This window comes from Brachyistius frenatus, unplaced genomic scaffold (genome assembly GCF_029030835.1).
Source record: "Brachyistius frenatus isolate BFR_SWC_R1_liver_20210118 unplaced genomic scaffold, ASM2903083v1 Contig_12, whole genome shotgun sequence".
Taxonomy (NCBI): domain Eukaryota; kingdom Metazoa; phylum Chordata; class Actinopteri; family Embiotocidae; genus Brachyistius; species Brachyistius frenatus.
The window spans coordinates 4782408-4808031 of NW_027210611.1; the positions used below are offsets into that span (position 1 = coordinate 4782408).

General features: G+C 42.8%; 2 protein-coding genes across 3 annotated transcripts; one reads left to right on the plus strand and one right to left on the minus strand.

The window, feature by feature from the left end:
- Nucleotides 1-770: 770 nt before the first annotated feature.
- Nucleotides 771-11460, plus strand: sec62 (SEC62 homolog, preprotein translocation factor). The gene is made up of 8 exons (XM_069692364.1): nucleotides 771-837; nucleotides 4478-4586; nucleotides 5185-5290; nucleotides 6543-6756; nucleotides 7226-7321; nucleotides 7419-7479; nucleotides 7577-7696; nucleotides 8230-11460. The coding sequence occupies exons 1-8, from the start codon at nucleotides 802-804 to the stop codon at nucleotides 8769-8771; spliced, it is 1284 nt and encodes a 427-aa protein (XP_069548465.1). The 5' UTR covers nucleotides 771-801; the 3' UTR covers nucleotides 8772-11460.
- A 257-nt stretch (nucleotides 11461-11717) lies between these two features.
- Nucleotides 11718-24263, minus strand: nadkb (NAD kinase b). Of its 2 annotated transcripts, none has more exons than XM_069692363.1 (12): nucleotides 24132-24263; nucleotides 22490-22783; nucleotides 22298-22381; nucleotides 21485-21614; nucleotides 19281-19389; nucleotides 17266-17351; nucleotides 15977-16079; nucleotides 15673-15878; nucleotides 13383-13482; nucleotides 13105-13262; nucleotides 12719-12801; nucleotides 11718-12622 (listed from the first exon to the last, which is right to left on the minus strand). In XM_069692363.1, the coding sequence occupies exons 2-12, from the start codon at nucleotides 22780-22782 to the stop codon at nucleotides 12463-12465; spliced, it is 1512 nt and encodes a 503-aa protein (XP_069548464.1). In that variant the 5' UTR covers nucleotide 22783; nucleotides 24132-24263; the 3' UTR covers nucleotides 11718-12462. The 2 variants fall into 2 exon arrangements, with proteins under 2 accessions (XP_069548464.1, XP_069548463.1); XM_069692362.1 differs by having other exon boundaries at nucleotides 22490-22786.
- Between the last annotated feature and the right edge of the window lie 1361 nt (nucleotides 24264-25624).

Genomic DNA, 25624 nt, shown 5'->3' on the forward strand with positions numbered 1-25624 from the left:
GAGCTTCGTTTGAAGTGACTTAACAGTTCTTGTTAGTCAATAGAACAAAAGGCACAAAACAAGAACAACAGGATGCAAAATGATTCAAAACAACTGCAAAGACTGAATGGTTTAGAACAACTAGAGATGCAACATTCCTCAAATTAACCAGAGGGAGACTGAAAATGACCGCAGACAATTAGAGACTCAAAGTTACTAAAAATTTACCCCAAAGGGACTGAAAAAAATAAAAAACTACAGAAAGACTCTAAACAACTGTAGAGACTCAAAATAACTACAAACAACTCAGAAGATATTTAATTTGACACAAGAAACCAAAAACAACTACAAAGAAATTAAATGCAACGTTAAAACCAGACAGAAAGAGAGTAAAATTACCCCAGAGACACAAAACAACCACAAAGACACTCAAAACTTCGTCTTGCTTATTTGAAGGAAGCTGCAGGGAACTTTTATCGGTTGACAATAGGTCGGCTGAATGCTAATTTTGCACAGCTGGAGCTCTGACTGTATTAAGATTACAAAGTGTAAAATTGTATCTCAACGATATCATTAAATTGTTTTATGATCTAAATTCCGAATGAAAAAAAAAAATAATTGAAGTGTCTCACGCTGCAGTTAAAACCAAACCTACAATTTCGACGTTTTTGTCCGTTTTCGTGTGAGTGCGCTTGTTCTTTTTTTGTTTTGTTTGTTTGTTTGTTTTTGTTTTTTTTCTGCCTCTAATCTGCAACTCTCGCGATACTAGATACTTTATGCGCGTGCGCAGCCCCACGCACGGACGAGCTGAGTTGGAGGATCATGGCGGAGCGCAGGAGGCACAAGAAACGGATCCAGGTAACAACACTTAATTCGTGAGAAAATACGACCTCCGCGAGTGTGAAGGGCAACAAATAATAAAAAAAAATACAAAAATAAAAACCCGGCCCGGGTTTACGACCCGCTGCCGGATCTTTGTCAACGGCGGCGTCCGCGCGGGGAAGACGTTAAACAGGCAGCAGGATGAAGCCAGATGACGGCTAACGGTAGCTAGCATTAGCTGGTCAGCGAAAACAAACGTTAGTGTTTTGTGTTTGTGATGCGACGTGTCCGAGTTGATCGCTTTCCGCTCCGTCAGCAGCTTTCACGCTGTGGCCCAGACGGTATAAAATGCGCCGTAAGACTTTTCTTTTCTTTTTCTTTTTTTTCTTTTTTTTTCCTGAGGTGTGTCTGCAGTCGATTTTTTTTTTTTTTTTTTTTTTAATTTTCATTGTGATTGAAGTGGCTGTAAAACGTTTTCTGGCTAAGCTGCGTCAGCTTTAACGAGGCGTGTTTACATAACAGGAGGCGATCTGTGGGAATTAAATGAATGAGTCAACGTAAGTGCATCTCGATTCAAACTCGGGTCAGAGGCGAAGGAAAAGGGGGGTGGTGGGGTTCCCCTAACCCTAACCCAGGAAAGAGAAAGAGCTCGTGTTTCAGTCTCGTGGAAACACAAGTTAAAATTCAGTCATCCCAGTTTGATCTTTGGATCACAAGTCTTTCACAAAACAACAGTTGTTTGTTTTTTTCTGACCACCATCATATTCAGACACTGATGGTCAAAACTCAAAAGTACTAGTAAGAGGCTTGGTTCAAAATCAAACATATCGGGACATTTATCCTTGCAAGAAGGAGGAAATACATGCCACCCTCAAACAATTGACAATCACCCCCCTTTCCCTTTGTATCTGCTTTCTTATGGTAATATTGAGTAGATTTGCAGGTCACAAGATAAGGACACCTGGGGGGGGGACTCGTCAGTTAGATGCAGAATGTTAAATAAAAGGAGTCACTTGCAAAATAAGAGAGAAACAAAAGAAACTTTCCGGAGCCGCTTGCAAACAAGAAGAGACTATCTTTTTCTTTCCATCGCTCCTCAATAAGCTTCCTCAAAAAAGAGCTGAAGAAAAACGCATCATCGGGCTCGTATCTAAGCAGAATATAGTTGAGATCCGCATTTAAGTATGATTGTCTGCTCTTAGTTATTATTCAGACAGGAGCTAAACCCAATTTCACGCTACAAAGACATTCAGATGAGGTTTTGAGTTCGTTGTGTGATCGGATTGGAAAGGAGACGATAAAAAGTAATCAAAATGTCTTAATTCAAACAATTTGAGTGTGAATTTTGATGTCCCATCTATAACAGTTTGACAGTAGCCTTTTAGAGCTGCAGTGTGATTGGCATCCTGTGGTGCAAAATGTGGTTGTGTAATTTCCTGTCTGGGTAAAGAAGCATTTTTGCACCTGCGGTATAAAGACATGGAAGTTGGACACCAGAAAACGTGTCCTACAAAGCATTGCGGTAAGATAAGCTGAACCGTTGTCACTCCACGTGTTGTAATATTAGATGGATGAAAGATAATACTTCTGGAGGATACGATAACAGAAGTTCAGCTTGTCAGTCTCTGAAAGTAATCAGACCTCCATTGTGATTGCACGTTTTGAGGTGCGGATTCAGGTTTGATAGTTATTCTACGGGCTGTGTGATGCTGTCGAACTGTACTGCATCGTACCGAGAGGTGTTCATCATATTTTGAGACTTTATTTAGATCGGTGACAGCAGCTCGTACAGTGTCGTACGGAGCGATGAGTAAAAAAAACCATCCTCTCTGCGTCTTTCAGCAGATTGATGAAAATGTGGTATTTGCATATTGTAGGGTGTCAGGCCGGCATGATCGCGCTTGTATAAGTTCAGCTCTATTACAACACGTGTTATTCTCATTTATGGATGTACCACAACCGAATGCGGTTTCTCCATTACCAACGTAACTCTACATTACACAACAGTGACCTCCTGTTTTGACCCAGGTCCTCTGTCAGTGCTGTAGATTGTTCTTTACTTTACTGCATTCAAGAACTGAAGCCAAGACTGTAACGTCGATGCACACGTACAGTTACACTGCGAATAATACGAGAACAAAATGTATGATAACAAAATTTCGGTGAGTATAGATGACTTGAATAATAACCTCTTGTGTCAGGTTGAGAATGTAGGTGTGGTGGCGGCTGGCGCGGCGCGGCGCGTGATCAATGTTCATGCAGAAACTCCTGCACTTTAGAGGGGGAGAGCGTATCTCGGGCCATTTTTCTGTTTCCTGGCACCGAAGTCCATTTTTGTAGGGAGTCGACATCAAAACTGTTACAAAGCATATCACAGTTGCTGTTGTCCATCCAGGAGCGTTGCTGCTTTCATGAAAGTTGAAAGCTCCTCTTTCTTTCTGCGACTTCGTCCGTTTCTTTCGTGGATTGAATAAACCTGTACGATATCTGATATCTGTCTGATAGCTGTGCTAAAGCTGACGTCACTGAAGAAGGGGCTATTTCATGGCAAGAGTGCCCACAGAAACAAGAAACACGGTGGCCATCCTACAGTTCAGCAGCAGACAGTCGCCTCCAGATTTCAGCTGGCCAAGCTGTCCTGCAGAAGCACAAAGAAAGGTGCAACGTGGAAGACCGGAAACATCGTTGTCAGCCGAGGAAACTCATAAAAGACATTAGACCTCCCTTAAAATCAGAAGATGTTCAGCAGCGCCATCATTTCAGAAACCGGTGGGACTCCGGTACACCGAGAAAAGTCTGGTCAGAACGAAGCGGCTGTTGTGGAAGACTTGCAGCCAAACGGCCGTTCCTCTGATGTGGGAACGAAGCCAAGTGTTTCACCTGTGCGCTAAAACGGCAGCAAGAACCGGGACGTAGAAAATGGCAGCAAGGTGCTCCGAACTCGAGGCTCTTAACGGGAAGCAGCTTGCTTGTCTTCTTTCCAGCGTTCTGCTCAGTGCTGTAGATTGAAAGGACGTGTGACGCACCAGCAGTCAGTTATCAAATACTGTGACCAAGACCTGAGCGCTGTGTGGCAGACGGTCAGTAGGGAGCCGCTAATCCTCCTGCCATCGAGGCAGGTAGATCATATAGACGGGGGGGGGGGCTCTCGTGTAACCGAGCTGTGAGACTGATGCCTGCTTCTCCAAACAAAGGTTTGTTTGATGGCTTTGTTTTCCTCATGTTGCCGGCCGGAGCCAGCTGGACTGGATGAAGCAGCGCTGAATCTCACTGTGCTGATGCGCCCTCCTCCCCCCACTCCTCCTCCCTTCCCATCCCCCCCACCGTTGACAGTTTACGAAACCGGTTTTGCAAAGTAGTCAGGACGACGAGCTGCCCGCGGAGGTGGAGAGATGGTCAGCATCTCGGACACTAACATTTGGAACAATTTTTGTGCAAAGCAGTTTAAGTAAAACAGAGAATACCGTGTCGATTGCAAGACGCCAGTGGCTCCTGCACACAGTTCGAGGTCTGCAACGGGGGTAAATTGCATCAGTGATCTGGCTTTAAATGTAGTTTGGAAGAGTGACATTACGTTGTCTGCCGGCAGTCTGGTGTCGGGATATATTAAAGCATAATTTTACGGGACGGGAGGGTCGCACGTGACGGATCAGTGTTTGTTGGTTTGGTCCTGCAGGAGGTGAGCGAGCCCACCAAGGAGGAGAAGGCGGTGGCCAAGTACCTTCGATTTAACTGCCCCACCAAGTCCACCAACATGATGGGCCACCGAGTCGACTACTTCATCGGTGAGTACCGGCTGAACACTTTGGCAGCGGGCGAGTCGGGCCGCGACCGTCGACACCTCTCCGGTCGCATTTGATGTTGTTGCGGTTGATGAAACCAGCGCCGTGCTGCCGGTTTCATCACTATTTTCTGTGTGCCACGTTGCTTAAAGAGAAGTCAGGTTCTTACACAAATGTCTCATTTGCAGACCTGATCCTTCCACACACTGTTTATATTTGTCTTGTGGCACAGTGGGGCCCATGTAGGAAATCCTCTTTTACTCAGTAGTGGTGGGTGTCTGATGTCAGCTATTCCTCTCATCACATCACATGAACTCTGGTTGCCTTCACTATGGGCCACAGTATTTACAGACTGCAGCCATTCATCTACTTTCACGTTAAATAAACGCAGCAGATATTATCAAAGCAGCTACAATCAATACCGTCACACCAACAATGTGTCTATATTAGTTATGAACATTTTACTTTCATTGCCACCCGCTCTGTCTCACATTCTGACGTATGGACATTAACTGACAGGCTGTAAAGTATGAAGCTCGAATCATCACTGCACGACATTTTGATGCGAGGCCAGTGTGTCTTTGTGTGTCCCTGCATTCAGCCTCCAAGGCGGTGGACTGTCTGCTGGACTCCAAGTGGGCCAAAGCGAAGAAGGGCGAGGAGGCGCTCTTCACCACCAGGGAGTCGGTGGTGGATTACTGCAACAGGTCGGCTGTCAAACACTCTGCTGCACTTCTAATGTTTCTCTTAAGGGTTTACTACAAAACAATCTTATCTTGCCCTTAACAAGTTGCTAATGTGGTTGCCGGCGTGTGGGGCTGCAACCATTCATTGTTTGCATTAATGATTCATTTAAGTAGCATCAATTTTTCTATATACAGTGAACCCTCGCTATAACGCGGTTCACCTTTCACGGTCTCGCTGCTTCACGGATTTGCATCGTGCATTGTGTTCTGCATTCTGATTGGCTAAACAGTCTCTCCGCTTCTTCTCTACCTGTTTGTCAATAACGTTGCGGTTTAATATGTACACGTACGTAAAACAGCTTGCCAAATTAAAAATAATCGATGGTGGCATGTCGGTTTATAAGAATCTTTTTGCCCAGAAGAAAAAAGAGCGACAACAACTACCGATAACTATGTTCTTCTCTCGAAAAACCACACCTGCACCGCCGGCTTTAGAAGAAAGAACCGCTGCAGAGCGGAGTCAGGATGCAGCGGCTCAGTCAGAAGAGCAGTGAAATACACGAGTCACTATTTGTCCTACTGTACTTTGTATTTGTTTTCATAATCATTTTTCATTTCCTCCCGTTCTAATCCAATGACTCGGGTCGCAGTGGGGCGGTGCCGATCTCAGCAATTTGAAGCCTTCAGTTCGTATTGATGATTAAAATTATTATTTTACAGTACAGTAGTTATTTGTAAAAAAAACATTTATACAGTACTTTTATTTGTTAAACAAATGCTTGGGCTTGTAAAAAGGTTTTGTTCTTTGGTTTCAATGTATTATGGAGTATTTCATTGTATAATAATTGTAAAAAAAAAAAAGGTTCCTACTTCACGGATTTCACCTATCACGGTCTCTATTTGGAACGTAACCCCCGCGATAAACGAGGGTTCACTGTATATATATAAAAGGTCAGAAAATATTGAAAACTGTGCATCAAAATGACCCGAAACCCAATAAAACATCTTTAGATGGCTGAAAATGTCTCGAATGATCGATTGATTATATAAAAAAAAAAATCGGACTTACTGATTGACTCATGACGGCTCTACTAATATGAAACCTCATTTGTCTACTCTTGCAAAACTTGCAAATTCAAGGCAGAAATATTTGCATTTGGCGATGACATTTTTCAAATGGCATCTTAGTCTGTGCACATTTCGAGAAGTAATGATCCGATCCAAATCTTTTACAGTGCTTTATAATCCGATGTTCTCTTTCCTACCTGTGCAGACTGCTGAAGAAGCAGTTTTTCCATCGAGCTCTCAAGGTGATGAAGAAAAAACCTGAGAAAGAAACCAAGAAAGAGAAAGAGAAAGAGAAGGAGAAGGAGAAGGAGAAAGTGAAGGGCGACAGCAGCAAAGAGGAGGAGAAAAAAGGGAAGAAGGAGAAAGAGAAAGAGAAGAAGAAGGAGTCTGAGGCTGCTGAGACCAAGAAAGAAAAAAGTGTACGTGACCCTGAGTACAAAACCTTTCAGATTGTATAAGGAATTATGGCACATTAAGAAATGTTGATGACACATACAGTACATCAGCTGCTTCAAATTTCGACTGCTTTGACTCAGTGGGCAGCTTTGTGTGTTTGCTTTGACTTACCTTGACCCGGCTGATGTGATCGGCCTGCTAACCCGACAGTAAATTGGTTATTGACTCTGATGTACGAGTTTAAAGTGCATACACGGACAGATCTTTACAAATCCTGGAAAGGGTACAAAGTCATGTGTACAGAGTGTCTGAGTCAGAGAAGAGAGAAAGCATGATGATTTTTCAGTGTCAATTATCAATAAAATGCTGCAAAGTAAATTAGCAGGAACCCTGATGACGTAAAACTCCTCACAACAAGTGCAAGTTGGTAAAAGTCCACGATTACACCAGAAAATGTGATTTTTAACCTGCAGATTTTATTTGATGTGACAGGATGACAGTCCTGGAACCCCCAAGAAGAAGAAAGAGGTGAAGAAGAAGTTCAAACTGGAGCCTCACGAGGATCAGCTGTTCCTGGATGGAAATGAGGTGCGTATAATAAAAACCAATATGAAACGCACAAGACGTGTTTGTTATCATCAAACGCATGGGAAAAAAACAACCAACACCTGTCTCTGTCCTGCAGGTGTTCGTGTGGATCTACGATCCCGTCCATTTCAAGACGTTCGCTATGGGTCTGATCCTCGGTGAGTCGGCGGGTGGAAAATCCTCAGCCGAGTTCTGCTGAGCAAAATGGAAAGTTTTCTGATTGTGCTTTTGCTTTTTTTTTTTTTTATGTCTCAGTTATCGCGGTGATCGCTGCCACGCTGTTCCCGCTGTGGCCAGCAGAGATGCGTGTTGGTGTTTACTATCTAAGCGTTGCAGCCGGCTGCTTCGTGGCCAGTATCCTGCTTCTAGCTGTCGGTGAGTACAAGCACTGAAGGTAGAATGGGAAGTGATGAACGGACTGTACTTGTACAGATCCACTTTCCCTCGGCGGTTTACGAAGAGCTTCTCATTCGCACACCGATACAAGAGGAGTTGCCATGCAACGTGCCTACTCGCATGCTATCAGGAGCAACTTCAGGTTCGGCGTCTTGCCCAAGGGCACTTTTACACGTGGACAGGAGGCGCCGAGGATTGAACCGAACAACCTGCTTTACCACCTGAACCACGGCTGGCCAAAGCAGCCGTTGCCCCTTTTAAAATGTTTAAAAGTTCCTGAATAACAGTTAAGCTGTTGAATTGGAGCTCTTAAATTTGACAGGTGTTCCTAATAAAGTGGCCAATAGACCAGAAATACAGTTCTGGTCTTTCATTTTATTTCCGCATCAAACACGGTTACGGTGCACCAATAAGTCGTTTCCTCTAATTCAATCGGGAAATGACGGTTTAAATGCCCTGAAAGTTAAAGAGCGAAGAGATCGATCTCACCAGTTGTTTCCTTCCCTCCTCAGCCCGCTGCATCCTCTTCCTCATCATCTGGGTGGTGACCGGTGGACGCCATCACTTCTGGTTCCTCCCCAACCTGACGGCAGACGTTGGTTTCATCGACTCGTTCAGGCCGCTCTACACTCACGAGTACAAAGGGCCGCGAACCAGCGACAAGAAGGGCTCGGACAAGACGGACGAGAAGGACAGCGGCGCCTCCACCAAGGCGCAGAAGTCGGACAGCGACGAGAAGTCGGACAGCGAGAAAAAGGACGGCGACGACGAGGAGGAGGAGGAAGAGGAGGAGAGCAAAGAGGCGGGGACGGAGGGCAGTAAAGAGGCCGAGGGGGACGGCGGGGGGGAGGGGACGGAGGACCGCCAGTCAGACACGGACAGCGACCGCCGGGAGGACGAAGGCTCGCAGCACAGCAACGGAAACGACTTTGAGATGATCACCAGGGAGGAGCTGGAGCAGCACACGGAGGAGGAGGAGGAGGAAGATGACGTGACGCAAGAGAGGAAAGATGAGGTTGGGAGTGAGACTAAACCCCAGACTGCTGAAACATAAACTTCTTCCAATCCCATCACTCTCTCTCCTTCTCTCTGTCCTTCCTTCCCTCCCTCCCTGCGGTGATCCCAGGACCTGCCAGTCCTCTCTGAGGCCGCCGAGAGGCTCCATCTCCTGTTGTTGAGATCTTCCACTGCACAGCACCGGGATAGACACAACACTGAAATGTTAACAGCTACGACAATGGGGGGAAAAAAAAAAAAAAAGTTTGGAAAGAAGAAAGAAGAAGAAGCCTTACGGTGGATCTGATTCCTCCCACCCAAATGTTATTTATATTAGAATGAAACTGCCGCCGGACACGTTTTGCCTGAGGAACCCATCAGACCGACAGCAGCGCTGATGGAAGGGTTTTTGTTTTATTTTCGTTGTAGTTCATCCTGTCACGAAGTTACTTTTTGTTTTATTTGTGTCCCCCGTCACTGCTTTCATTTGGATGTTTTGGTCAAATCCAGATCTTGGATCCAGATGACGTAGAAGAGCCCCGTGCCGGTTTAGCCGCTATATTTTGGTGTCGCCGTGATCCTCTGAGCTCCATGTTGTTGTTCTAATCACAATAGTTCTGGAGAAAGAAAAAAAAACAAAAAAAAAAACAAGCCAGAAAGCCCCCGTTCGTTCACTTTCTGCGTTATTGTGACGAGCCAGCTTTGCCAGGATCACGCTTCACACCGTGTTGAACGCCAGCGAGTCCGATCGCTTTCTCAGGCAGCACACAAAAGCAACATGACCTGCGCGTCAGTGCTCAGCCGGATGGACCAAAACCCGTCGTTTACTCGAAGGAGACTAAAAAGAAATCGACCATACTGTGGCTGGAGCGAGTGTTCTGGCAGCAGAGTAGTACGGCTCTGAGGTACTTGCCATTTTCATGTTGTTGTTTTTTTTTTTTTAGGGCTTACATTGATAGTGCAATCCTCTCCACACTGTGTGAAGTTCTTCTAGTTCATGTTAATGTGGGACTCATTTTTGAGAGTAAATGTGAGCAACCGGGACACAGCTGGCGTACTTTTTTTTTTTTTTTTCCCCTTTTTCTTTTTTTGGAAAGAAAAGATTGCAGCATTTATTCGCTGCACTGCAAAAGCCGGAAGACATAAAAGTGACTGGACCAGACATAAAGTAAAGCAAACTCTAGTGCCAAACACAGCGAATAACGACGCATGCTTTAAAATGTGGGAGAGCGAGGGGTACGTTTTTTTTGTTGTTGTTGTTATTAATTGGTTCATTTTGTTAGTTCAGTGTCAAAACTCCTCGAACCTTTCGCTAAACGAACAGAAACAGCGCGGCGCACGTGGTCGTTATTGTGCAGTTTAAATCAAAGATTATTTGGTCTCAATGAAACCGTTTAAATAAAAAATGTGTTCGCACTAGACTCGCACCCAAACCAGTCCCGTCGAGTCTCGCACGGGCCGTCGTATGTGAAAATAGTGGGCGTACTTTTTTTTTTTTGGAGGGGGGGGGTGAAATCCAGCTCCAATGACCGGCCGAAGCTGGCGGCCGCGGTCCAGTAATCGAGGTCCAAGCTGTTCCTTCACATTATCTTCTGGCTAGAAATCTCTTAGATGCTCTCTCTCTTCTTTTTTTTTTTTAGTCGTAGCGAAGATTATATTTAAGTATAAAAAATAGAAATGTATCATTTATATATGGATTCTATCGATATATCAGATATATACAAGCAGTACTCGCAGTCTAAGAAACTATGAAACAAGCTTTTGTCCCCTTTTTTCTGAATTAGGAGTCTATTGTTGTTTTTCTAAATGATCATCAGGTGTACTCATTATTTAAAGGGGTTAGAAAACGGTGGGAATCCGTTGGATAGCAGCATTTTCTTTTATCTACATTTGCCACTTCTAACGTAAAAGATGGTGTGATCTCGTTGGGTTTGTTGTGCGCGCTGTCACATCTGTATTTGTCACTAATAATGGTCAGTCATTAACCGGAAGTAACAAAAGCAGTGACGGCGACCTGCCCCCCCCCCCCCCCCCCCCCCCCCCCCCACACACACACACACACACACACACACAACTGATGAGCTACCGTTTATAAAATATATTCCACTCGGTTTTCTCTACGGTGGTTTGGTTTCGTCCTAAAACAAACTCCTCAGGCAGTATTTAGTCGTTAGTTTCTCTGTTCTAATCCCACTTGAGGTTTGTGTCTCTCTCTGACTTTCTAACTCCACCATGTTATTGTCCTGTTTTTGTTTTTTTGTGTTCCCCCCTCCCCAATATCTTTGTTGTTTTTTTCTTTTTGTTGTTTTTCCCCCCCTACCGGGCAAAGTGCATCTCTGTTTCCTGAGTTGCCAGCGTGCCAGTGGCTGTACTCTGAATATTGGTATAAACATTTCACAAAAGAGAGGTAAAAAAATAAACAAAAACAAAACAAACAAACAAAAAAAAAGGTCCTCCCAGTTGTTCTTGACTGTTGCACAGTATCGGTCTGTTGTATATTGTAGTATTATTACTCTCTATGCTGCTGCTTCTCATCACATATTTCTGGAGGAAATAAAAGTGAAACTGTAAAACATCCATGTTTTATCTCTGGTCAAAAACCGTGTCTTTTGATCACATAGTTGTCCACATTTGGATCAATATCATTCTTAAGAGTGTCTCCTGCGATATTGGAGTATAATTTAATAAAATTGGATGTCTGGAAATATATCTGTATCTTATCATTGCAATAAAAATATAGAAAGCAATCGAGTATTGTGATGTTTTCTTGAATATTTATCTTTTTTTATTATTTATTTGACACGAAACCGCATTCAAGTTTAGATATTTGTGGTTACAGACTTTCAGCTTGAATGACTTGTTTTTTTTTTTATGTCAAATTAGAATTTGGTTGCTTCACTATATCTGCGCTGAACATATTTTATGCCCTCAATAATCTGATGACATCCCAAAACATCGATTGACTTCACACAAAGATCAGACGAACAAAAAAAAGATAAAAGACTGACCGTTTTTTAAGCTTTATTTCCCCGTCGCTGCCTTCTGCTTCCTCCTTTGGCAGTTTGACAGTTAATCAATCAAGATTTTCTGCCTCGTTCCTACTACATGCAATCTGAATTTAAACTCGGGCAGAAAAGTGCTGAAGGTGACAGAAAACATGTCTTTTCACAGTTACAGAAAGAAGGTTCTGGTTTCAACAAGATGTTTGTGGAGCTGAAAACAATCGCATACAGGCGTCTTTGGTTGGCTCAGCAAGAGAAGAGTTTGAAGTAGGTTATTTTTACAATCATTTCCAACTCCAAATATATAAATATCACATACATACGACATTAAATAAAGTCCATCCTAGAGTGCTGCATGTACAAATGTACATTTATAGGTTGAGTAGCAACAGCCTCGTCAGTGTTTTTCAACCTACATTTCACACCGGTTCATGCCAATATTTGTGGTCGCCATCGTTCACATTGCAATTTCTACGTAATCATTTATCCCGTTTTCATCCCGGGGAGAGAAACATGCTCTCTCCCCGGAAGCTCCAGATAAAACTGCGCTGGAATGTAATGAGACGACGACGACTCTGTGTTTCGAGTCCTGTATGAACAGTGTGATCGTTGTAACACCGACGTGGCCAAAGACGTTGCAGCCTACCGTTTCCTCAACTCGCCTCTGAAACGAACCTCGGTCTCACTCGGCTGCTGCGGCGAGCGGCGCCCTCCGATGTCTTTCACCAGGGAAACACTCCCAGAACTTCAGTTTTCCGTGTCCGATGAGTCCGAGACGTCGGCGAGTCGCGCCTGCCTCTTGCGTACGTTCCAGTGCAAACACTGAGCCAGACTTTCAAACCAGTCGTACACCAGGTCGTGGCAGCAGATAGACGGCACTGGGTAACAAGACGTCGTGATCTTAATGCTGTCAGGAGGGGAAACGTACAAGAGCGGTCATCTTAAATCAATCAATCTAAAATCTGTACAATGGCACGGATAGGTAACGGTTAGTTTTCTTCACCAGTCTCCGTGTTGGATCTCCTGTCTCTTCCTGCCGTCGAACGACACCCAGGCGGTGTTCCTGGCATCGGGAGACAACGTGATCTGTTTCAGGGAACACGAGCAATGACTGTCGGTTTCCGTGGAGAAGTTGCAAAAACATTAAGACTTCAAATGAGCAAGTACAAAACAAAACAAAACAAACAAAAAAAATGCGAAAACTAAATAAATAACTAAATACATTTACAGCAGGTGACGGGTGAACAAAAAGCCGGGAACTCGTCTCGTGTTTAGGAGAGTCCTGTCCTCTGTGGGACACCGTACAGCGGCAGAATAAAACTGAACTTTCCACAGAGCTGCGAGGAAGAAACTGGGTGCGAGAACCGAGACCAAAGCGTGACAAATTACCATGAGCTCCACCCCAGCAGGGACCACGATGGGCCTGAAGGAGAGCGAGTGTGGGCAGATGGGCGTGACCATGATGGCGGGAACGTTGGGGTGGATCATGGAGGCCCCTGCCGCGGCTGCATACGCCGTGCTGCCTGTAGGTGTGGACACGATCACACCTGAGGAGGAGACGGGGATGATATTTCATATGTTTTTGCACAATATTAGTTCGCCACATTCATTTGATTTGTTCGACATTTTGTTTCAGTTCAGAAACTGCGCTGCAACGCGCTGCTCACCGTCTCCCTGCACTGATGTGATGAGTCGTCCGTCCAGGTACAAGTCCACATTGGACAGGTAGGAGGACGGGCCTCGATCCACCACCACCTCATTCAACACCTGTACACACACACACACACACACACACACACACACACACACACACACACACACACACACACACACACACACACACACACACACACACACACACACACACACACACCAGTTAAGGTTACGAGAACACACAACTCCACAGAGGCTGCACACACGTTTGTTTTTGTTTTTTTTATCTGGATGTGTAACAGTGATACACTGTCTGCATTTCACAGAAAACCTGAATCTTCTTTGGGAATAATAAGGCATTGTTCAAGCAAAACCACCGACTCATGACCATTTACATTAAAAAAAAAAAAAAAGTCACTGTAGTGCCACCTATAGGCTAAAAACAAGAACTGTTCTCATGTGTTTATGTGCATGTGCAGTGCACGTCCACGCACATGTACTTGTAGCAGGAAAATGAAGCTGCGTATTAAAAAAATGAAAAGAATTTTTTTTTTTTTTAAATGAAAGACTGAAGGATGTAGAAATAGAATTGGGTAATGCAGATCTATAAATCAATACAAACCCAATAAGAGTTTAAAAAAAATGGTTAAGTCTTTGTGGTTGTTTAATAATCCCCACATGGTGGCGCTCTTCACACCAGAACTGATCAGTTTGTCATTGGCCCTCAGTCTAACTACTCATCTGAATTGAAGTGAAATCTCTTTTGTGATGTACAGCTAACAAATAAACAATCAAATCTATTGATTAAGAGGTAATAAAGACCCGATTACAATAGCGGCTTTAATGTGGAATACCTCCACGGCCGTCGAACGCTGCTCTTCACTATGTAATCCCTTTTCAGACGGTAAAACGAATCAATGCAGTCAATAAAAACATGAAATGATCCAGCCGCAGATGCACAGTTGAAGTACATCACCGCTCTACATGACAACGGGAAACTACGAGCAGACCAGCAGCCTCCAAATCATGTTCCACACTTTAGTCTGTCACACAGGATACTGCAGCGCTGAGCAGCGATGTCTGGCAGATGTACCGACACGTCAGCTGAGCACAACTCAAACATCCTGCTGGACGCAGCAGACGTGATGTAATGGGATGTCAAACTGAGGTTCAGGGACCACAACAAACCGTCGCTGCCTTTTTGTCGATGACACGGGGGGAGAGGGATGAGGAGTCCACTGAGAATGACAAATTGCAGCACCGGGGGGGGGGGTGTGTGCGCGCGCGCGTGTCTCCAGCACTGTGGTATGTTGTTTGGTTACGCTGCGTGTCAAACTGAGAGCATCAGGAATCATTAGAGCTCCATTCGGCGCTGACTTTGCCGTTGACGCCACGGTCGCCATGGCAACTGGCTCAACAGAACTTCACAACATCCGACTTTCTCTCCCGTATCTGCGCCAAGTAGCTTTATTATGACTGTCGCCATGACAACGCGGCTGATGTCACTGAGCCACAAGAATGGTACATGCACACACGACACACCCGGGAATCAGTGATCAGGAATTAATAAGGAGAACAAACGGCAGTCACATGAACCTCAAAACAAATATTTACAGAACAAGGAGAACTTGACGCAGAACTCGGAGCTCTCAGCTGCTGAATCTGAAGATGTTCAAGAATTAAGACTGAAAAACAGCTGCATGTGAAGGGAACACAACAACAGAGTCATGGTGTTGTTCTTTTTATTCTCTGCTGACTCTTGTTTGAGTCGATCGACTGAATGAATGCAGAGCAGACATGTAGAGGTGGAAGAGGAGGTGATCTGCTGACCAAATCAATGAAACAATCAGCAACTTAACGATTATTTTTTCTCCTGTTTTCGTGCTCTCAACCTGACATTAGCAATATTTACAGAAAAGACAGATTTTCGTTCTTCTATTGGCTTAAATTTAAATCCCTTATTGTACGAATAAAACTTTACAGTAAAGCTGCCGCAACTTCGGCGCGTCATCAATTTCTTGGTCATCAGAAAACTCTGCCTCAGATCCGAGGATTAAATTCAATCCCTGCATCCTCTGGCTAAAAATGCAGGTTTTCAAGTTCCTCAAATGTTTCCTTGGGCCCAAACTGCAACTGCATCTTCACTCTGCTTGATTTAGTTTTTAAACTCAATAGTTTAATCCAGAATATCAGAAAATAACACCACCTCAACCAGAGCTTCTAAAAACAAAAACATTTAAGCAAAACAAGCTTATTTGATGAACATAAACAGTCCAGCGATGGACTGGACAGCTCCGTCCTCACCTGGAGCTGCAGGGTGACCTTGCCGGCCTCGCTGTTGGTGTGCCCGTGAGGAAGCAGCCCGTTGTGTTCCTCCTCCTCCTCCTCCTCCTCCTGCTGCTGCTGCTGCTGCTGCTGCTCTCTGCTGTACGGCGGCCGTCCTGTTCTCTGAAGCATGTCCTTCACCACCTTCACCTTCAGGCGACTGCGCAGAGTGATGGCCGCGTTTCCTGAAACACCGTCCGGCACGCGTGAAAAACAGAAGCGAGGAAGGTCATGATGTCCATGTCTACAATAGTTAGAATGCGAAATGATTTCACAGATTTACCTTCGAACACTTTGGCCACTTCAGTCTTGTAAGACTCAAACTTGAAGGGCGTCAGAAAGCCCAGAGAGCCGAGGTGGAAGGCCATGACAGGAGGGACGCTGCCCTGCAGGGAAGAGAAGCCGCGCAGCCTTTAGAGAAAACCAAGTCTGCTCCATTCAACCATCTGAGCACAACAGATACAAAATCTCTGTACATTCGGCGCGAAAAGGTTTTATATTACTTTGTGAAAAGAAAACCCGTGATAGTATTTCATATAAACATCCATTCATCCAGGAAAGATATTTGTAAAAAAAAATTCATAATGTGCAAATATAAACCTCAAAGTCCGGTATATTTACATGTACAGTGAACCCTCGTTTATCGCGGGGGTTACGTTCCAAATAGAGACCGTGATAGGTGAAATCCGTGAAGTAGGAACCTTTTTTTTTTTTACAATTATTATACAATGAAATACTCCATAATACATTGAAACCAAAGAACAAAACTTTTTTACAGGCCCAAGCATTTGTTTAACAAATAAAAGTACTGTATAAATGTTTTTTTTTACAAATAACTACTGTGCTGTAAAATAATAATTTTAATCATCAATACGAACTGAAGGCTTCAAATTGCTGAGATCGGCACCGCCCCACTGCGACCCGAGTCATTGGATTAGAACGGGAGGAAATGAAACATGATTATGAAAACAAATACAAAGTACAGTAGGACAAATAGTGACTCGTGTATTTCACTGCTCTTCTGACTGAGCCGCTGCATCCTGACTCCGCTCTGCAGCGGTTCTTTCTTCTAAAGCCGGCGGTGCAGGTGTGGTTTTTCGAGAGAAGAACATAGTTATCGGTAGTTGTTGTCGCTCTTTTTTCTTCTGGGCAAAAAGATTCTTATAAACCGACATGCCACCATCGATTATTTTTAATTTGGCAAGCTGTTTTACGTACGTGTACATATTAAACCGCAACGTTATTGACAAACAGGTAGAGAAGAAGCGGAGAGACTGTTTAGCCAATCAGAATGCAGAACACAATGCACGATGCAAATCCGTGAAGCAGCGAGACCGTGAAAGGTGAACCGCGTTATAGCGAGGGTTCACTGTATAGTATACGAGTCTTTACCCGGTCTCCAATAAAAAATAATTTTTTCTTTGAGTTTGTGAAATAAAAACCTGATAAGGAAAAAAATCTGATGAAATTAGTCTTTTTTTTTTTTTTTACAGTAATCTTATCAAGTATAAACTACTTTTAACAAGCATGATTTCAGTAATTTAAGGGATTAAAAATACAACATCACAATACCTGGAAGAGAGAGGAGGCGTAGAGCAAAGTCCCGTCGCCCCCCAGACAGATGATGAGGTCGATGCAGTCAGAGATGTCATCATAACCTGAAGTCACACAAATCATTTAATGTATCAGTGTTACTTTGACACAGTCTGCTGATGAGTTAATTTTGAGGATGAGTAACAATGTTTTCTGTCTCAAAGGAACAAAATTAATTAAATTTCCTAAAAGCCCTTCGTGGGAGCACCTGATGACTCGGTGGACTCTGAAGCTCTCTGATGAGAAACAGCCACCGACCCATCCCATCCAAAACTAACAGAGAAAACAGATGTTTCGGACACGTCGGCGCTACGACAGCAACTCCCTGCTTCGTTCTTCGAGCTGTTCTTCGAAAACAACTTCTGACGTAACATACGTGTTGATCTAACAGGACGATGACACCAGATGAGAAAACGCGAGAAGTCAAAGTCAAAAGTCAAGTCTGGTCACGCCACCGCATCGCAGAGACGAACACCGAGGTTCAATTGATTTATCTATAAATATGTGGAATTTACAAAGCTTCCACTCTAAATCAACAAACACCAATCAGAAAAACTTTGAAATAAATAACTATAAATAACAATTAAAACGTATTCAAACTTAGAAGACAGTAACATTTACTGCCAGTGTCTTTCCTTCTGATGACTAAATATTTGTGTTTCTTTGCTGACACCGTACTGGTTAGAAAATACTTGAAACAAAGGACATATAGGAAAACCAGAAACTATTTATTCATGGATAAAGATTACACTAAATCGGCCTTCTAAATTACCATAAACCTCTTTACTGATTCATTTACTCAGATATGGACACTAACGTTTAAATGATATCAATTTAACGGTTTAAAATATGTCTGGTCCCCTTTTTTTATTTGATGTTTATCACCGCTATGAAGACATCACACAGCGTCAGGGAGACGTTCAGATCATGTCTGTGTGACATCAGTCGGTCCAGACCCACGCCGGGCTTCTGTTGGACGTCCGAAATATCGTTCGGACTCCTCGGTGGACGTCGTTTGAACGACGGCAAAGACGTTAGACTGAAGACTTCTGGACGGGTCAGTGCTCATTGGGATTAAAGGACAAAGTCAAGAAGTCTATAAATCTTATTAGAAGATGATACTATAGAAATCCTATGCTTACTTTCATAAATCATCTCATCTGCACCGTACATGTAAAACTGTAACAGTAGCATACTGTAAGTACATCCTTTAACTTCTGTAACAGCAGAACCACCCACCGCACTGAAATCATGCTCAGATATGGACGATCAATAATGTAACAGTTCAAAGGGGGAAAAGATGAAATACTTTTAATGTTTGCACTTCACTGCTGAAACCTCTCTACTTTTATTTCTATTAAACCTGCGGTGCAGAACTTTTGTCTCCCCCTTCTGCCAGGGACAGTAATTACAACAACACTGTCAACACGTGCTTACGTCAGCGTGTCTTTGCTGCAAAGCAGTGGATGGTTTGTTTTAAATGATGCAACCCCAGCAAAATGTTTCACCGTCCAATATTTTACCCATTCTGTCCGAAAACATTTCGGAAAGTCTGGAGGAGCCACACGATCGAATCATTTTTTTTTAAATTATTTTTAAAAAAAAATCATGATTCATATTAGCATAGAGCTGAACTAGAAGTTATCCAACTCAGCTGGTGGAAGTCACTGGCGCAAGCTCCGCCCACAGAGCGTGCTCAGTATGCACCCCTAAGCCCAGCACTGCTGTGAAATAGAGAGTTTTATCTGCAGGCGAGAGGTTTAATCAGCATTACGTGAACTCGCTTGGCAAGAATCTCAACGCAGAAGAGATATTTATTAAAACGTAAAAGTCCCGCACTGAAGGGAAGTTTTTACACCACCGTATAAAAGACCCGTCTTTCAGTCGATTTTTTTTTTTTTTTTTCCCATACTCGTTCTTCTGCAGGTTAAAATGTGGCCTTTAGTTGCGCTTTAATGTTTCCCGCAGCAAAGTGTTTGGTGTGGAAGTCTCACCCTCTCTGAAGGTGCAGAGCTGGTTGCGGATGGAGCCGAAGGCCTCGTCCATGGACAGCGTGGCATCGTCCGCGACCCTGCGCTCCACGTACACCATCATCTGCTTCTCCTGATGCACAAACACACGCTTTAGTGGCGACAGCCAAAACACACACACACGCACGCACGCACGCGCGCACACACACGCACGCATCTCTCAAAAGTATGCTTCTCAAAATAAAGCTGAGCGTATGCCAGACATGAGCAGATGAATGTGACAGTGTTTGTATGGAAAGTAAATACGTGGGAGCGCTGACGGTTTGTTTCACAAAGAGCAGCTTGTTTTGGAAACGTGGTCAAAAGGTGCCGTAACCGCTGGAGACCAGACTCCGACGTACATGTCTGGACCATTTCCTGGATTCTTTTTGTTCGGAGTTGTTGCTCTTCGGTATCAGAAATGTTTTCCTGTGCACTCTGTTCTTTCGCAGCAGGAACACGAGTTTAATTTACGATCGCCGAAATCACTTAGAAAGGTGTTTTAGTTCAGATGCAAACTATTTCCAAATGCAAACGAACGATTCTCACCGGCTGCTAAAATTTAAAAATTAAAAATTAAATTTCAACCTGGTAATAGTCGCAAATTGAGCAACAGGTGTTGTAATTAATACAGTAGACAAACATTACAGAACAGTAAAATCGATTTAAGTCGTGTTTTTTGATGCTTTAAAAAGCTTAAACACATCAGTTGTGTTTGTAAACATGGAAGACAGACAAATCCAGATTTTTCCATCAATGTTTTAAACTTTAAGTATGTTTGCGAACGCACTTCATATTCATACTATAAAGAAATGGCACAGACTCTGCAAAGTGGAAATTGTGAGTGATGCTTAAAAAAATATGATGAAATGTCTCCACACCATGACTTGTATTTCATGCACCAAGTTTTTCCAGCCAAACCTTTTGGAGCTATCAGACCACGCTCTGATGGCGGATACAGATTTTTTTTACATTGGACGGATTAACGCCGTGAACCCCGAGCAGTTTCTGGACCCTTTTTTTTTGGTTTTCTTTTCCCTCCTCTCACATCGTCACTCTCTGCGGGCTCATTTTTTTACCGCACCATCAGGTCTTGAACCTCTATGGAAACCGCACAATCACGGCTAGAAGTAGGGAGAACTCGGAAATGTCTTTTGTGCAGTATAACGCAGTTATAATACCATAAATTATGAAAGAAGGAAAAAAATCTTATGTTGAATGGTCTTTGCTGATTTCTTTACAAACATTTTAAGAAAGACACAGTCTATATATACACACAACATTTTCCAGGTGCCCACAAGTGTTATCAACATTCAATATGTACATATTGAACTATTTACATCTTCACAACATCTACAAAGCTCTCTGTGCTCTCCGTCCTATCTCCTCTGTGCACGCACCAGACTGTTTTAAGACCGTTTACAATTGACTGAATTTTTGTCAAATGACTGTTGGTCTCATCCGAGTCATTTGGGGGTTTTGAATTTTTTTTTTTTTTTTTTTTTTTTTACAGAATCTGGACCCTTGGAAGTTTGAAAACTTGATAACAATTTCTTTTTTTGCAGTTTCTGGCTGGTAAATTGTGTAATTTTGCCTGTTTTTTTGTTGTTGTTTTTTTTAAAGAAGAAAATTAAGAATTAAAAAGAAAATATACATTTCAAAGGGTTCATCAACAAAACATAACAGCTAATGGGACCAGGAAAGGTCTTTACGAAGTCACAACAACGTAAGAAAATAATCACTACAAAACTTTCCCCACGAACTGAAAATGCTATAAACCATGAGGTGTAATAGTACGCAGAATATAAATACAAGAAGTAAAGATTGAGTGTTTTTTTTTTCCTCCAGGTACGGGCACGTTGACGACCTACAGAACATGTCCATATGTCAGTTACGGTGGCTGACATCGTGTTTTTAATCATGTTTGAAGTGCAGAGCAACTGGAGATGTCACGTCCATGTTGCACTTATACATTAACAGAAAATTAATTGCACACACCTCTCGGAAGTAATATATCATTCCTCCTAACGTGATCACCGAGAAATACAAAATCTACTTCAAACTGTAATTCTGTTTTGTTTTAGATGCCAAATCTGCCTCCCTTATTTCACATTAACGTCAAAGTACGGTCATACTCTAAAACATGTATAATATCAACCGTGCGATGCATCAAATACTGTGTCATGTACCTCGACTAGAAACCTGCAGAGCTCTTTGAAAGGCTCGACCAGGCTCTCATCTCGGATTTTCCGGATGACGAGCACGTTGACTGGAGGTTTATTCCAGGTGAGCCTCTGGCTGGCCGGGTCCTGGATGTGCCTTGGACACAGAGGCACTCCAAATTACACACACACACACACACACACATACACACAATTACACATGGCTATATATACACCAGCACTGCCCACCAACAGCAAATTATAAAGCACAAAAAACAAGAGTAGAAAAGGAAGCCAGAACAAGAAATTAAATATTCAACAGTTACCTAATAATTACGTTGTACCGAGAGTTTCGCTAAGTTTGCTTTGGATCCTGAGAGACTTCAAATGAAGTCAAATGTCTCACTGATACCATGTCTTCTGAATTAAATGAAGACATTCCACCATTTTACAAACAGCTTGAGTCATTCATTAACTGTAAAGGAAACTGTCTGCATGATCGAGGGTCAAATTCCAAACAACATAAAATCCCCAAAAAATGTCTTTCTCTCTCTCTCTCTCTGTCCTCTTTACCATGTGTCTCTCTTGTTCTTTGCATGGCGGACGACAGGCATGCTGCAGATAATTCAGTCCGTGTCTGTTTTTTCAGATCGAATCCAAGGGAACCTCTTTGAGATCAGGTGACAATACGCATCTGTGGTCTGTTGCGTGAGCCTTCCCATCCCACGCAACATCCAATCACGACATTCTCGTTATCTCACACAGTTGCACAAACTTTTTCTGTGTCAATGTCCTAACAAACACTTCAAAGTTTGACTCATTCAGCACACTCATGCTTACATGACTGAAGTTGGGTTGGGAAGAATACAGGCTTTGGGTCCGAAGTGAGTGGCTGGATACGGTCCATGTAGAAAGTGGGCTCTTCTGTGAGGCGAAAACAAAAAGAGGAGTCAAGACAATATTACCTCATGTCCCACGCAGCAGTGTTGTGCCAGCGTTACGGCGGACCAGCTGGCAACCTGCCGTGCAAACCTCTTAGGAGAGCTTTCCGCTGTGTCACTCGCCGAACCGGAGGGCTCCAAGTGCTCGTGTTGGCCTGGCAACCTGCGCCGCTCAATCTCCCGCAGCAGCTGTTCGTGACCATCCCCCCGCCGCTGCAACCTCTTCCCGTCCCGCCGTCTCCTTGGTGACTTGGACGGGTGCTGCCTGTGCCTGGAGGGCCTGGCCGACTCGGACAGCTGACCCAGGTGGCCCGAGGGTCGCACTGTGCCCCTGTCTGGCACTGCCAGGGGCCTCGATGTTGGACTGGTCTCTGAATTCTCCATTCTGCTGTGAAGCAATATAAAACCATCTGTGAAAGATATTCTGAATACTTAAGTAATAAGAAGCAGTCAATACAATTGTTCTATAACTATTCAATACTTAAGAAGAGCTGAAAAAAATTAGCTGATCACTTTCAAAATTCCTGAAAATGGATCGTCCACTACTTTGATAATTATCTACGAAACTAAAATGAAAAACATTCCCGTTCTAGCTTCTCAAATAAGAGGGTCGGCTGCTTTTTGTACTCTTACACTGTTGTAAATTAAGTTTCTGTGGATGTTAAACAGCTGATCAAACAACAAAAGCACTGTGAAGACATGACCTTTGAACCTAAAAATGTATAGCAAACATTTTCCCAGTTTTCTGATATTTCTTAGATAAATGCTCAATCAGTTGCATCCTGAGCCCAAAAATGTACGTATTTTAAGTATAGTTCAATAAGTAGAACAGCAACTACTCGTAGTTCAAGTCACAAATGAGCACTGAAAAACTGACTGATAAAGCAAAGGTGAATAAACACAGGCTTTTTAAGTGGGGTTCATATAATGTTTTTTTCCTTGGTGATCAATCTGCAGATTCCTTTTTGTTTAAATCAGTTAATTGTTCAGTCTGTGACATGTCAGAGTTAAAAGAGAAAATATTACTGACTTCCTTAAAGTCTTAAAGATCTCCAGTTTAATATTAAATATGACAAAAAATAACCATTAATTCCTGCCATTTAAAGAAGCTGTAGCCTGAATTTTTTTTTTTATATATATTATATAATATTATATATAAAGTATTGAACTCGTGTTGCTCAAAAAAACACGACAAAAACAGATTAATCAGTCGAACATACATCACTGAAGCCTCTGGATAATTTATATATATATATATATATATATATATTTGTCTTTTTCAGGTTAAATTGAGTAATTGTTTAACCTGAAGAAATAAAACGAATATTTCATCATTCATGTTGTTAGATTCACTCATACAGCAAAACAGACTATATCGACATGATTCATACGACACATTACAACAACAACAACAACAACAAAACAAATCGCACCATTAAACTAATGAAACGTGCTCAACTAACTACATCAAACCGGCTTCACGTGATATTCACAGCAGTGACCTTGGCCCCGTCACGAATAAGATAACCGCCTTGTGTACAACACAACTACTCGCAGAAAATAACAACGTAACGCGCACAAAAACAGTTGCGTAACTCTGACGAGTGACAGCTGTCAGTCTCCGACCTGAAAAACGAGGGCCGATTTGTTGACAGCTAACGTTACCTAGCGATAGCTAACCTGTGGCTAACCGGTCTGAAAACACCTCGAATAGAAACGGAAAGAAGACTTACTTCGGCGCGAACAAACACGCGTGCTCGTCTAGACACTGGTTCGTCGAAGGTTTTCGGCGTGTTTTAGACGCCACCAGACGTATATTTACTGAGAGACATCGCCAGCAAAGTGTCAAAACTAAATACACGAAACAGTACGTGAGAGGAAGTGACGTGCTAGTTATGGTGACGTCTTAAGTACACAGCGCCGTGTTCGCCCCTGCTGGTTGGATTCAATATGACACTCGCGATGTTACAAGCGCAGCACGACGAAAGCAGCGGCGGTCGTCAAGGCAAGTGACCAAGTAGATATACTAACAGTTTTCAACTGTCGGCCCCTTGGCTGGTTTTAAAAAGCTACTAAAACAACAGCATGCATATGCGGGTATGACATATACTTCCATATTACATGTAAAGTTAGTACAGGATCAAATAAAACAGGATAAAATGCAAGCAACATGCAAACAACTGATTAAAGACCACATTCAGCAGACAATTATTGCAGGCAGTGTTGAAGCAAGACATCACAATATGTTACAGACCGAGTTACAGATAACAGAGGTAAAACCAAAAGGGACACCATCTGACAAACATAAAAGCCAAACATGTGCTATATAAGTTTTCGGTGATGAGTGATTGATTTTTAAAGTTTGGGTTAAGTTTTAAGATTGAACAGCAAAGGAACAGTAAGAACCTGGATCATGTGTTTAATGGAAGGACCTTCCAGAACTGCAGGACTGACTCAAAATCCGCAACTTCCTTTATCGGTTTCAAATTAAAAAGCCGTCTATCATTTCACACATGATTCAGCCATATACTTGACTCTGACCGGGTTTGCATTTGTACAGTAATACTGTACAAGTAATCATAAAATTAAAAAAACTTTTGGATAAAATAAAAATAATCAAATAGCAGTATTATAGAGATAAATAACACAAATAATTCAATTAAATTTAGGTCAAATTGGCCCCTTTAAAATAAACAAAAGATCGTTTTTCCTTCCGATGTGGGGACTTGAAATCAACTTCAGGTTGCAGGTTTAAAACTGTAAATTATTTGGTGGCACAAAGTGACAGGAGTACTACTGACACAATGTTTGAGCGAAGAGGAAAGACTATCGTGTTTACAAAAGAGTGCCGGTTTTATATGCTCTATGTTGAACTGCTGTTACTCCATTCAGATTGGTTTTGAGAAACATTTGCATCAAAGTTAAAAACCACGAGTTAAAACTTAACAGAATGAGACGACACTGAGTTGGTTTTCTATTTATAGTCATATCCTAAAGTCATAATTTGTTTGCTCTTGTTCTTCCTCATGGTTAAAGTCTACACATTCTCCGCGGCTATATATCTGCAGCTTCCTTATTGGACTGCGTGAAGCTGCTTGCTGAAATGAGACTGTGTATTTTGTGCATCGATTGGTTGTTTAAACACCACTTTCATGAAAAATAAGTTGTCACGATTTGGGTACTTCCTTGTGCACATACCATACAAATTGTCTCACCGGCTTCCTCT

Bases quoted from the DNA above. Each gene is read 5' to 3' on its own strand.
- sec62 (XM_069692364.1), top strand. From the start codon at position 802: ATGGCGGAGCGCAGGAGGCACAAGAAACGGATCCAG. The intron at 5,291-6,542 runs GTCGGCTGTCAA...CTACCTGTGCAG, and splicing joins GTGGTGGATTACTGCAACAG to ACTGCTGAAGAAGCAGTTTT. The intron at 7,697-8,229 runs GTGAGTACAAGC...TTCCCTCCTCAG, and splicing joins TATCCTGCTTCTAGCTGTCG to CCCGCTGCATCCTCTTCCTC.
- nadkb (XM_069692363.1), bottom strand. From the start codon at position 22,782: ATGGAGAATTCAGAGACCAGTCCAACATCGAGGCCCCTGGCAGTGCCA. The intron at 13,483-15,672 runs GTGAGGACGGAG...GTGTGTGTACAG, and splicing joins AGGTCACCCTGCAGCTCCAG to GTGTTGAATGAGGTGGTGGT. The intron at 12,623-12,718 runs GTGAAGAAAACT...CCCTCCTGACAG, and splicing joins GAGATCCAACACGGAGACTG to CATTAAGATCACGACGTCTT.